Raw genomic sequence first — 13,723 nt, 5'->3', positions numbered from 1 at the left:
TAGGGCATAAGACCTAGTCTGCATATTCCAGCCACTCCATAAACAGCCCCAGCATCTCTCTAAGCTTATTCTGCACAAGTCTTCAATGTATAGCCAAACTTTCAGCCTCACTGGATCACTTTCTGCTTCTGGTAAAAGGATTTGTGCTTTCCCAAGCATTTTGGCTTTGTTCAAGTCCTTCTCTATCCTAGAACAGGGTTCTCTAAATACAACCTGCAGGCCAAATTCCGGCCAGAGCCTACTTTTGTAAACAAAGTGTTACTGGAACATAGCCACGCCTATTCATGTGTGTATTGTCTATGACTGATTTTGCATTACAAGGGCAAGCTGAATGCTGCAACAGAGATCTGATGGTGTAAAGAGCTGAAAATATTTACTTATATTACTAATATTTACTAAAATATTTACTAATTTAAAATATTTACTGATCTTTTATAGCAAGTTGTTGACTCCTAGCCTAGAATACCTTCATTCTCCCTTTTCATTACTATTGTAAGATATGTGTGTGCTCAGTCAACACCAACTCTTTGTGACCCCATGGGCTGTAGCCCGCCAGGCTTCTCTGTCCATAGGATTTCCCAGGCAAGAATACTGGAATGGGTTGCTATTTCCTACTCCAGGGGATCTTCCCTGAACCAGGGAGTCTCTGGCATCTCCTGCACTGGCACTACCTGAGGAAGCCCTATTGTAAGATGAGTAACCCTTTAAATGAGTAACCCCTTTAAATCTTAACCTAAATTTACTGTTCTCCAGGAAAGGCTTTTCTAGTCGAAAGCAATCTCTGTGTCTTCTGAATTCCTGAAACAATGCTTCTGAGCAGTTTCAGAGCACTTAGCACTTAAATAGATGGCCAGGTTTTGCATTTACTTTTTCATGTATCTTTCTTGTATCTAGGATATAAGCTTGAGTTCAGAATTTTTTTACCTACTTAATCCATGTTTCTATCTGTTAGTTCATTTTACCCAAATATAAGGGCTTCCCAGGTGGTGTGAATCTAAAGAACCCGCCTGCCAATGCAGGAGACATAAGAAACATGGATGTGATTCCTGGATCAGGACGATACCCTGGAGGAGGGAATGGCAACACACTCCAGTATTCTTGCCTGGAGAATCCCCATGGACAGAGAGCCAGGTGGGCTACAGTCCATAGAGTCGCAAAGAGGTGGATATGACTAAACTGACTTAGCATGCATGCACGCACCCAAATATAAAGATGGATTATAATAGATTAAAAATGATAGTTTATTATAGCTATGTGTGGATACTGTTATGAACATAAACCTAAATTTTGAATTCATGTCACATACTAATTACAATGCCAGGTGCTTTTCTAAAGAAATTACATTTGACACTCAAAAGCTACCAAATGAAAGGAATACATACATGCATAATACTTTATAGATAGAGAAGACTTAGAAAGGTTAGGAAATTTTATGAATTTAAGTACTTGAGTGAGATCAAAATTCATGTCCAAGGGAACTATGTTCCAGAGTTCAGTTTCTAAACTATTACTAGATCATCATATTCTAGCAGCCCACAACACAGTTTCTTATGATCATAGTAAATCTCAGGAAGAGGTTAATAAAAGATTCACAAAATCAAATGGGGATAATTCAGCTTTACAAATGCAACGATTGAGATTTTAGATAATAATGATCTGTTTACACCAGTAATTTGAAACAGTAAATTTCTTGAGTCACAAAAGAAATGAAGATCTTTGTTGATTGACATTGAACTCTGTGTGTGTGCTCATTCTCTCCAGTCCTGTCCAACTCTTTGAGACCTCATACACCATAGCCCACCAGGTTTCTCCATCCACGGGATTTCCCAGGCAAGAATACTGGAGTGGGTTCCCATTTCCTTCTCCAGGGGATCTTCCTGACCCAGGGATCAAAACTGTGTCTTTTATGTTTCCTGCATTGGCAGGCAGGTTCTTTAACACTAGCGCCATACAATAAAGAACTAAATCATTGTAAACCAATCCTACATCAGCACACCTTCACAAGAGTTGCTTTTGGGCTTACCATGAGCTACAGCATTTCTTGTCTCCCCTAAAACCCCCCAGGCTGTGTCTCAACTTCCTTCTACTGTAGGATAATGGGAAAAGTGTACGTTGAGGTCATAAAGACAGAAGTTCAAAGTCTTCATCTGCCATTTATAGACTTTATGCATCTTTGTGCAACTGTATTAGCTTCCCTTAGACTCAATTCCCTAGCAATTAAAAATCTAGTACAAAACCACACTATTAGGACGGTTCTGAGGCTTAAATGAGGAAATAAATGAAATCCTTGTCGTCTGCTGAGTATACACTAACACAATAAGATACTACAAAACTGTAAAGAACAGCCATGAAAGAAAGAATGAAAGTGTTAGTCATTCAGTAGCCTGCCAGGCTCCTCTGTTTGTGGGGATTCTGCAGGCAAGAATACTGGAGTGGGTAGCCATTCCCTTCTCCAGGGGATCTTCCTGACCTAGGGATCAATAGTGGATCTCTTGCATTGCAGGCAGATTCTTTACCATCTGAGTCGTTAGAGAAGAATAGGTGTTTAGATTTAAGAAGGTAGCACAAGACTTGATCTAAAAAAGTTCATAACCATAAAAAAACCTAATTTGGATCAGAGAAGCAATACAGAGATTCATGAAAGATGAGAAGTGAACCAAAACTCAAAAAAAAAAAAAAAAAATGAATGAAGTAGGGAAAACCCAGGCACATGATGTTGGCAGTCTGTTCATTTTATATTATCACATATGCTTCTTTTATCTCTCTTTTTTTTTAACTTAAAAGTATAAATTTGATTAAAACTAGTATTATAGATATTGTAAGATAGTAAAGGATATCTAGTATTTAGGATACACTTTTCATACATTTCAGAAACAAAGTCTAGAAAAAATTAACCACATGTTAACATGGCAATTTAGTCTTTAATTTTGGAAAATAGTAAATATATTAGCTACTTTTAAACAGTCTTATGTGCAATAGCATAAAATAAAGACTAAAGACTACTTTCCAAAGTTCTTTTATGGATTATTGAGTTCAGCATGGGCCAGAACTCTCATCATTTGCCTTTCAACACATTGCTCAATCTAATATACCATGACTTTCTCATATACAAGACGTCCAAATCAAATTTGCATGCTTTTTGCATCCTTCTTATTTTTATATGTGAATTCTTAAGGGAACAAATATTTGATTGAACCCTGACCTTCGCTGTCATAAAAAAAAGCTTGTGGCACTATGAAGCACTTTTTCTCTCCCTATTAAGTTATCCCAAAATAAAATCACATACTTCTCATAACCCAGGTTTCTACAGACTTTCTATAAAAGATAAGACAATGTGATTATTTCATGACTCCTGAATTTCTAACTTCCAAACCTATGATATTTTTATTTTAATATTGGGAATAGGTATTGTCTACTGTGTAAGGATGTTAATAATCAGTAATAATACTTTTAATATCTGGTCCAGGAAATACAATCTTTGTTGTTCTTACTCCTGATCTTGCATGTGAAGTCGCCGTAAGATGTTCGAATCTGAGTGATACAATGTACTTTATCAATGTTGAAATCAGTTCTCAACCAAACTCCCTCTCTATGCTCCATCTATTTAGCTCTCATTTTATAGAAACTCTTTTGTTGAAAAACAAACAAAAGAACACGTAGCTCTTTAATAGTTCCTGATGTCTCTGAGAAAGGATGAAGGTGCCAAAATGTTTGTTTTAACCAATGAAGTTAATAGGAAGAATGTGCACTGGCTGAGATGTAAACTTTTTCCTGCTGTTTCTATTAGACACTTGCCGTTGCTATGTTTTTATGGACACAAAGCAAACTATAAAAACACCCGTTAGTTCCAACAAGGGCATTTGTTTGTTGGCATGAAGGAGAAGACTTGAAAGATATCCATTTCCTCATTTCCTCGCTACCCTCCAACAGAAAACATTCTGGACCACAGCCAACTTCTGAACCTTCAAGCTTAGCTACTTCTTTCCTAGCTGAGCTCTCAGAAATATACACAGATAGCCTTTTCTTTAGAAAGAAGAGAGAAGCTATTCTCAGTGGAAACTCCTGCCCACTAACCAATCTGGTTAGCATCAAAATATCCATGAAGATGTCATACCACTCCTTACAACAGGAAAGCAAAGCAGCGTGGCCATATGAGGAATAGCAAATGAGAGAATTAGTAACTAGGAATGTCTCTGTATAAATAATCAGTTCTTGTGCTGTTCTGGATAGTCAATATGTGTCACATACAGTGTTTGGTCTTTAGAGAACAAGACCTTCCACTGATCTTTTCTGGTACACACAGCAGATAAATACTTTTTAGATGTATTTAACAGATGTTCATCTGTGATCCTGGCCACTGACCACAATATTAGAGCAAGAGCCAGATTTATGCTTTCAGGCTGGTTTATTTAAAATATGAGAGTCTTCTGGGTATATTCTGGGGACTTGCATGATTTAGAAAGCTCACAAACCTTGTGAAGACCTGCTTGAGGTCATAGGACATCTTGCCATAAAGACTGTTAATGTGATGCTCACATAAAATGTGAACTAGCATATTCTTTCATTGTTCTGTGATCTTGTAATATTTTCCCTGACTTTTCTGCCTCGCTTATTAAAATTCTAGTAAATAGACGTTGCAGCATTAAAACTGGAAGAAATATGCCTTTCTGTTCTCTGCTTTAGTTATAGGATCATTGGTGGAAATTCTCAGTTCACCATCAACCCATCCACAGGACAAATCATCACCAGCGCATTGCTAGACAGGGAAACAAAAGAGAATTATACTTTAGTGGTTGTTGCCAGCGATTCTGGCTCCCCGGAACCTCTTTCCAGTTCTACCAGTGTGCTCGTCACAGTGACTGATGTCAATGACAACCCACCAAGATTTCAGCATCACCCGTATGTCACACACATCCCATCTCCTACTCCGCCAGGTAACCAAACCACCTCTGATGTCTCACAGATCATAATAAATAAAAACTATGCATTAGGCACTTCCTATAATTACATTTATATTTTTTCTACAGGTATATTTCTGATGTAGCCAAAGTTTGAAAATCCTCTAAAATTCAACTCTTGCCTAAAGCAATTGAAGGAACATTGACTCTTGCAAACTAACTTTTTCTTCTCAGGCCAATTGTATTTAAGATTTCATAATTGCCATAGCTTTCCTAGTGCTGTTTCTTAATTTTAACTGAATATTGGTAAATATGAAAATAGATTTCACTTTGTAGTCAAGTGGGTTTCTGTCCTGAGATGTAATTTGTGTGTGCCCTGATAGGAAGGACATTATCTATTTTTCATGCCATGTCCTTACATTATACCTGAAACGTTATCTTGGAGGTACTAGGCTCTCAACTGTATTCATTCATACAAAATTAATATTTTATCCAATGCTTCATAGACAAATTTTCAAAAGGTTTATTGAAAGAATCCTTCTAGTTAATTACTACTATAAATATTTTTAACTTAGCTTTAGTAGGTGAAGTTTTTTCTGTTAATATGTGTATGGAGCTGATAATGAACCATGTTCACATTGACAATATGTATTTATCTTTCAAACCCTCTTTTAAGTTTAGTTTGGGTTTATTTGCTTCTTTGCGAAGAATGTCCTACTCTCTTAGGAACTGCAGAAATCATCTGCCATTGGTAATTTTTGAAATGAATTTTGAAACTGGAAAATAAATAAAGTTATAATTAATTTAATTTTCTCTCCTTTAAGATATTTTTAATGAGAGAGAAAAAAAAAAAAAAAAACCAGATCCTCAATTTCACCTCTAGTGAATTTTGATCTTCTATTCACTTGAGAGGGTCTAGTTGCTACCAGTTGAAAGTATAAAATCCATGAATTTTTGTGCCAACTTTTTATCAAAAGAAAAAGCCCGTATCAATGTCATGAATCCCTGGAGTGGGCCTTCAGCTGAAATGATGCTAGCAGGCATGATTCTAGTTACACCCAATGTGTAATGATGCATTCTACCATCTCCTATACAAAGTGAGTAAGACTTAGGCATTTTCCCCCCTCATTAAACATATTGTAAATTTAGCTGAATCACTGGCCTTCTTAATATTAGACTACTTTTCACTTGTGTCACAAACTCTTGTGCAGGGGTAGGAGTGCAGGTTTGGGAAAGGTTTCTGAATAAGTCTATCAAAAACATGTCCTTATGGTAGGTTTTCAGCATTATCTCCTCTACAGTCTGTTCTACTTTGGCCTTCATCCCAAGCACTAACTTTTGGAATCCAAATTGAGTCTATTCTTCAATTTTTACTTCTTACTACACTATAATTGTTCATATATATGTGTGTGTGTATACTTTATAATTATTGTAGTACACACACACACGTGTATACACACACATTCATATGTATACTTTATCTCCATATGAGAATAGCCCACAGATAAAAAACTTTTCCCATAGAACAGTGGGCATGAGGAATTGACAGTTATTTTTTAAGCATATTATTTTTGTGTATATGATTATATAAAATGTAATTCAAAATATTTTAAGACAGAGCAATTATGTGTTCTGTTGGGCAGAAACATAGTTCTTAGCAGAACTCATGTATTATTGTGTTTGTTGGAAGTTATGTACAGATTTTTCTCCTAAGAATTATAATTTGGAATGATTAGCCATTGCTCTTCCCTGTGTTTCTCTCAAAGGTACACTGAAAAAATATTAAATTCCATAGATCGTCTGGCTTTTAGGTAGATAATGGCAGGTCAGTCCCTGAAGACTACTGTTAAGTAGATTTGACTGGGGAAATTTCGAGACAATATAAGATATACTGTTCTCCCCTAGTAATCGCGAGAAAATAAAGTTGTATCATGTAGCAATATAGTGTTTTATATATAGTTTTAATACACTGTTTTAACTTACTATCAGATGTTTTATTGGGGTTCCATGTGATTTATAATTGCACACTCCCTCTTTTATAGGTTCCTTCATCTTTGCAGTTACTGTCACGGATGCTGATATTGGACCGAATTCTGAACTCCATTATTCTCTCTCGGGTAGAAACTCTGAAAAATTTCACATTGACACGCTGAGAGGAGCTATTATGGCAGCTGGACCACTAAATGGCACTTCAGAAGTGACATTTTCTGTCCACGTAAAAGACGGTGGCTCAGTCCCAAAAACAGATTCTACAACAGTGACTGTTCGATTTGTGAACAAAGCAGATTTCCCTAAAGTCAAAGCCAAAGAACAGACTTTCATGTTCCCTGAAAACCAACCAGTAGGCACTCTTGTCACTACTGTAACAGGGTCCTCCTTAAGAGGAGAACCTTTGTCCTATTATATTGCAAGTGGCAATCTTGGCAACACACTCCAGATTGATCAGTTAACAGGACAGGTTTCCATAAGTCAGCCTCTAGATTTTGAAAAGATGCAAAAATATGTTGTATGGATAGAAGCCAGAGATGGAGGTTTTCCTCCTTTTTCCTCCTATGAGAAACTTGACATAACAGTGTTAGATGTCAATGATAATCCTCCTGTCTTTAAGGAAGATCCGTTTGTATCTGAAATATTAGAAAACCTTCCTCCTCGGAAAATCCTCACTGTTTCTGCAGTGGACAAGGACAGTGGGCCCAATGGACAGTTAGATTATGAAATCATTAATGGCAACAAAGAACATAGTTTCAGTATCAATCATGCCACTGGTGAAATTAGAAGCATTCGACCTTTAGACAGGGAAAAAATATCTCAGTATGTGCTTATCGTAAAGTCCTCAGACAGAGGCTCCCCTTCTCAGAGTACCTCAGTAAAAGTCATCATTAACATTTTAGATGAAAATGATAATGCCCCGAGGTTTTCGCAAATATTCAGTGCCCATGTTCCTGAAAATTCCCCATTAGGGTACACAGTTACACGTGTCACAACTTCTGATGAAGACATTGGTGTAAATGCAATTAGTAGATACTCTATAATGGACACAAGTCTTCCATTTATCATTAATCCCAGCACTGGGGATATTGTAATTAGTAGACCTTTAAATAGAGAAGACACAGACCGTTACAGAATCCGAGTTTCTGCACATGACTCCGGATGGACTGTAAGTACAGATGTCACAATATTTGTGACAGATGTCAATGACAATGCTCCAAGATTTAGCAGACCCTCCTATTATTTAGATTGCCCTGAACTTACTGAAATTGGCTCCAAAGTGACTCAGGTATCTGCGACAGATCCTGATGAGGGATCAAACGGACAAGTGTTTTATTTTATAAAATCTCAGTCAGAGTACTTCAGGATTAATGCCTCCACAGGAGAGATTTTCAATAAACAGGTCTTAAAATATCAAAATGTCAGTGGCTTCAGCAACGTGAACATCAACAGACATAGTTTTATAGTGACATCTTCAGATCGAGGTAATCCTGCGTTACTTAGTGAGACAACAGTTACCATAAACACGGTGGACAGTAATGACAATGCACCACAATTCCTTAAAACTAAATATTTTACTCCAGTCACCAAACATGTTAAAGTTGGGACAAAGTTAATCAAAGTTACTGCAGTAGATGATAAAGATTTTGGCTTGAATTCGGAAGTGGAGTATTTCATTTTGAATGAAAATCATTTGGGAAAATTTAAGTTAGACAATAATACAGGGTGGATTTCTGTAGCAGCTCCCCTGACATCTGACCTGAATCAAAACTTTTTGATCACTGTCACCGCAAAAGATAAGGGAAACCCTCCACTTTCATCCCAAGCAACTGTTCAAATAATTGTAACGGAGGAAAACTACCACACACCTGAATTCTCTCAAAGTCACATGAGTGCAACCATCCCTGAAAGCCATAGCATTGGAGCCATTGTTAGAACTGTTTCTGCAAGAGATAGAGACACAGCTATGAATGGCTTGATTAGGTACAGTATTTCCTCAGGAAATGAAGAAGGCATCTTTGCAATCAATTCCTCCACAGGTGTATTAACACTCGCCAAAGCCCTTGATTATGAGCTCTGCCAGAAACATGAGATGACTGTTAGTGCTACAGACGGAGGATGGGTCTCAAGGACTGGTTACTGCAGTGTGACTGTAAATGTGATTGATGTGAATGACAATTCTCCAGTATTTCTGTCTGATGAATATTTCCCCACTGTTTTGGAAAATGCCCCCAGTGGGACAACAGTTATCCACTTAAATGCAACAGATGCTGACTCTGGCACCAATGCTGTGATTGCCTACACTATACAGTCATCTGATAGTGACCTCTTTGTCATTGACCCCAACACTGGAGTCATCACCACTCAAGGCTTCTTGGATTTTGAAACCAAGCAGAGCTACCACCTTACTGTGAAAGCTTTCAATGTCCCTGATGAGGAGAGGTGCAGTTTTGCCACTGTTAATATCCAATTAAAAGGGACAAATGAATACGTGCCTCGTTTTGTTTCCAAACTTTACTATTTTGAAATCTCAGAAGCAGCTCCTAAAGGTACTATTGTTGGAGAAGTATTTGCCAGTGACCGTGACTTGGGCAGTGATGGCGAGGTTCATTATTTGATTTTTGGTAACAGTAGAAAGAAGGGTTTCCAGATCAACAAGAAGACGGGACAGATTTATGTGTCTGGACTTCTTGATAGAGAAAAAGAAGAAAGGGTATCTTTGAAGGTACTGGCCAAGAATTTTGGCAGCATTCGGGGTGCAGACATAGATGAGGTCACTGTGAATGTCACTGTGCTTGATGCCAATGACCCTCCTGTTTTTAGTCTAAACGTCTACAGTGTTCAGATCAGTGAAGGGGTGCCCACGGGGACTCACGTGACCTTTGTCAGTGCCTTCGACTCAGACTCTGTTCCCAGCTGGAGTAGGTTTTCTTACTTCATTGGATCAGGGAATGAAAATGGTGCCTTTTCCATTAATCCACAGACAGGACAGATCACCGTTACTGCAGAGTTAGATCGAGAAACCCTACCCATCTATAATCTTACGGTTTTGGCCGTGGATTCTGGGACTCCCTCCGCTACTGGAAGTGCCTCCTTATTAGTCACCCTGGAAGATATAAATGATAATGGACCTATGTTGACCATCAGTGAGGGGGAAGTGATGGAAAACAAACGCCCAGGAACTCTGGTGATGACCCTTCAGTCCACAGATCCGGATCTCCCTCCCAATCAAGGCCCCTTTACCTACTATCTGCTGAGCACAGGTCCTGCCACCAATTATTTTAGTCTGAACACTGCGGGAGTTCTGAGCACCACCCGAGAGATAGACAGAGAGCAGATCTCCGATTTCTATCTGTCCGTGGTCACCAGGGATTCTGGCGTGCCTCAGATGTCTTCCACGGGGACCGTGCATATCACAGTCATAGACCAAAATGACAACCCATCACAGTCTCGGACGGTGGAGATATTTGTTAATTATTATGGTAACTTGTTTCCTGGTGGGGTTTTAGGCTCCGTGAAGCCACAGGATCCCGATGTGTTAGACACCTTCCACTGTTCCCTGACCTCGGGAGTGACCAGCCTCTTTAGTATTCCAAGGGGCACCTGCGATCTGAGTTCCCAGCCAAGGTCCACAGATGGCACATTTGATCTGACTGTCCTTAGTAACGATGGTGTCCACAGCACGGTCACCAGCAACATCAGAGTTTTCTTCACTGGATTTTCCAATGCGACAGTGGATAACAGCATCCTACTGCGTCTTGGTGTACCGACCGTGAAGGACTTCCTGACCAACCACTACCTTCATTTCTTGCGCATTGCCAGTTCACAGCTGACGGGCCTCGGGACCGCTGTGCAACTGTATGGGGCTTATGAAGGGCACAATAGAACGTTTCTTTTGGCAGCTGTGAAGCGAAACCACAATCAGTATGTGAATCCCAGTGGTGTAGCCACCTTCTTTGAAAGCATCAAGGAGATCCTCCTGAGGCAGAGCGGAGTGAAGGTGGAGTCTGTGGATCACGACTCGTGTGCTCCCGGCCCATGTCAGAATGGAGGAAGCTGTGTCAGGAGGCTAGCCGTGAGCACTGAATTGAAGAGCCACGAGAGCCTTCCAGTCATCATCGTGGCAAACGAACCTCTGCAGCCTTTCTTATGCAAGTGTCTGCCAGGCTACACAGGCAGCTGGTGTGAAATTGACATCGATGAATGCCTTCCATCCCCTTGCCACAATGGTGGGACCTGCCACAATTTAGTGGGAGGGTTTTCGTGCAGCTGCCCGGATGGCTTCACCGGCCGGGCCTGTGAGCGAGACATCAACGAGTGCCTGCCTAGTCCCTGCAAGAACGGTGCCATTTGCCAGAACTTTCCAGGAGGCTTCAACTGTGTTTGCAAAACTGGATACACAGGTATGATGGTGTTAAGTTCTGTTTTTTGCCCACCCAGACTCTAGTTATATCAAGTATAATAGAAAGCTGTGAACTTTGTCATCTTCAAATAATTTTCTGTAAAGAATAGGCAGAATCATAACAAATGCTTTAAGCAATTACTATTGGCCAGAGACTGTTCTAGGAACTTTGTATTAATTTCACTTCTCAGGAGAAATCTAACAAGTGGTAGGGATGATGATTTTACAAGCTTTAAGAAAAGTAGAAATTGAGTTGATTGTCTAAGGTGACTTGGTTGATTTGTTGTAGAGTCGGGATGTGAGCTTACACAGTTCATTCCGGAGTTTAAATTCTTAGTCCAGCTACTGAGTGTCTTGTACAAGAGCAAAAAGAGCAACTTATCTTCAAAAAAGTGTTCTAAAGTTAAAGGACATTGTGTATTTAAAGTATAAAATCTGGACTGTCATTGTATTTTATCATCGATTTTATGATTTTCACCATAATTATCACTATGATTATTGAAATTTGACCCACACTGTGAAGAGATGAAGCAACGGTTGTAATTTAGATTGAGATATAAATGCCTTGTTATTTCTAGTAGTCGGGTAGAAAGCATCATTGGCTGATTTCTCAGGTTAGTGAGAACAAAACTGAGTCACAATATACCTTGATATTTTGGGAGCTGAATTAAATATATAGATAAATTATTTGACTACTCTTTGTCCTTCTAATAGAACATGAAATATGCTTATAAATAGATCTTTGTTTCTAACCCTACTTATCTATCTATCCATCATGTATGGATAATTATTAACTGATCTGTGGTTAGTGTACCTTCAAATGTGTATAGATAGATTTATGCTGTAGATAAGTTTGAGGAGAGACAATTTCTTTTCTATAATTTGCACACTATGCATTTTTAGTACATATATCTTTCATTGGGTTGCCCTGTAGTGTTTATTAACTCAGTGTAAAGTACAGTGAAATAGGTAAAACCAGGATATACTTTTAAAAATTTTGTAAGTATATTGCAGAATACTATTTTAAAAGAAGTTTTTAAGATAATTGTATTTGTATATCATATTTTAAAATGAAGCCTATCATGTGTATACTTCATGGTTTTATATTTGGAGAACTGAATCGCTTGATGATTATTTACAGCAAGTTTGAATAAGCCAAAGCAGATCATATAAGCTTTACCTTTTGACAAAATAATGTCCTTAAAACATAAATGAAGAAAAGGGCCAGCAAGCATATGTATGGAAAGAATGAGGGGATTTGACAGAACTTGATTCAGCTATAGCTTTTGGGAAGTCCCCTAATCTTGTTCACTTTCAACTCCCCCGTATATAAAATGAGAATAGTCATAGTTATCTTTTAGGGTTGTCGTAATGAGTACAAATAATATTTGTAAAACACCTAGCACAGATTCCAACTTTCAATAAATAGCAATGCTAATTAGTAACTTTAGTAGTAGTGTAAGTATAATGGTCAATACAGAGGTATGCTATAGAATTTCTAAAAAGACAAGCCTCAGTGGCACAAGGTAGGCATAAGGCTTCCAGAGTTGTACTCTTAGGATCATGAGTAACAGGGTTATATACGTGTTATGTGTTCAGGATTTCCAGAAAACCTTCCTCACTCTGTCGTACACCTCTCCCACCCCCAACCTCTCCAAATTACTTCCTCTGTTGTGAATTCAACAATAAAGATTATTTATTTGTTCCAGTTAGTATGATACACTATCTCACACCTAGAGTGAGTTTGCACTTAGTCCTAGAATGAAGAAAGGGTGACTGCAATAGGTAGTACGTGGGGGAAACATGAGTGTGAGCGAGGCACGTATGCTGATCTCAGCAGAAATGTTGCTTAAGGCGTGGGGCGTAGAACTAGCCTTTTCGCTTTACTTCTCTCTAGTTTGTTTATTTGTTTCATTATATTTAAACATACACTACATCCTTTTCTAAATGTAGTTGTTGAAACTTGAAGTCGCTCAGTCATGTCCGACTCTTTGCGACCCCATGGACTATAGCCTATCAGGCTCCTAAATCCATGGGATTTTCCAGGCAAGAATACTGGAATGGGTTTCCATTTCCTTTCTCCAGGGATGAAATAATAGCATTTATCAAATGCCTACTTGCAATACTGCTTAAAGTTCCTTGAATCATAGACATTATTATTCCTTTAGTTATTTAGTTCTTCTCACAAATCTATTTAATGAACATTCTTATCCTTCTGATTGAAAGACAACAAATTAGATCTTAGAATACAGTTAAATGACTTGCCTCCAGCACGGCACAAGAAAGTGAGCTGAGTTTTGATGATAAGCTTTACTCCAGATCTTCTGCTCTTTAAATACCTGTCATACCTCATCATACTTTGATCTGCACTTGCTAGAGAATATTATGGTGCGCCTGTGTCCATTATTCTACTTAAACTGCACAGCAAGCCTCT

General features: G+C 38.5%; 1 protein-coding gene across 1 annotated transcript in view; it reads left to right on the top strand.

Moving 5' to 3' along the window:
- Positions 1 to 13,723, top strand: part of FAT4 (FAT atypical cadherin 4) — a 183,898-nt gene that overhangs the window by 126,514 nt on the left and 43,661 nt on the right. The window contains exons 8-9 of the mRNA XM_055405783.2: positions 4,684 to 4,934; positions 6,941 to 11,290. Of these exons, the coding sequence (XP_055261758.2) occupies positions 4,684 to 4,934; positions 6,941 to 11,290 (4,601 nt within the window). The remainder of the gene's footprint in view (positions 1 to 4,683; positions 4,935 to 6,940; positions 11,291 to 13,723) is intronic.

This window comes from Moschus berezovskii, chromosome 19 (genome assembly GCF_049115385.1).
Source record: "Moschus berezovskii isolate FMDL1 chromosome 19, NW_MosBer_1.0, whole genome shotgun sequence".
NCBI classification, from domain to species: domain Eukaryota; kingdom Metazoa; phylum Chordata; class Mammalia; order Artiodactyla; family Moschidae; genus Moschus; species Moschus berezovskii.
The sequence above is the reverse complement of the archived record's forward strand: the minus strand, read 5'-3'. Positions and strand labels throughout refer to the sequence as shown.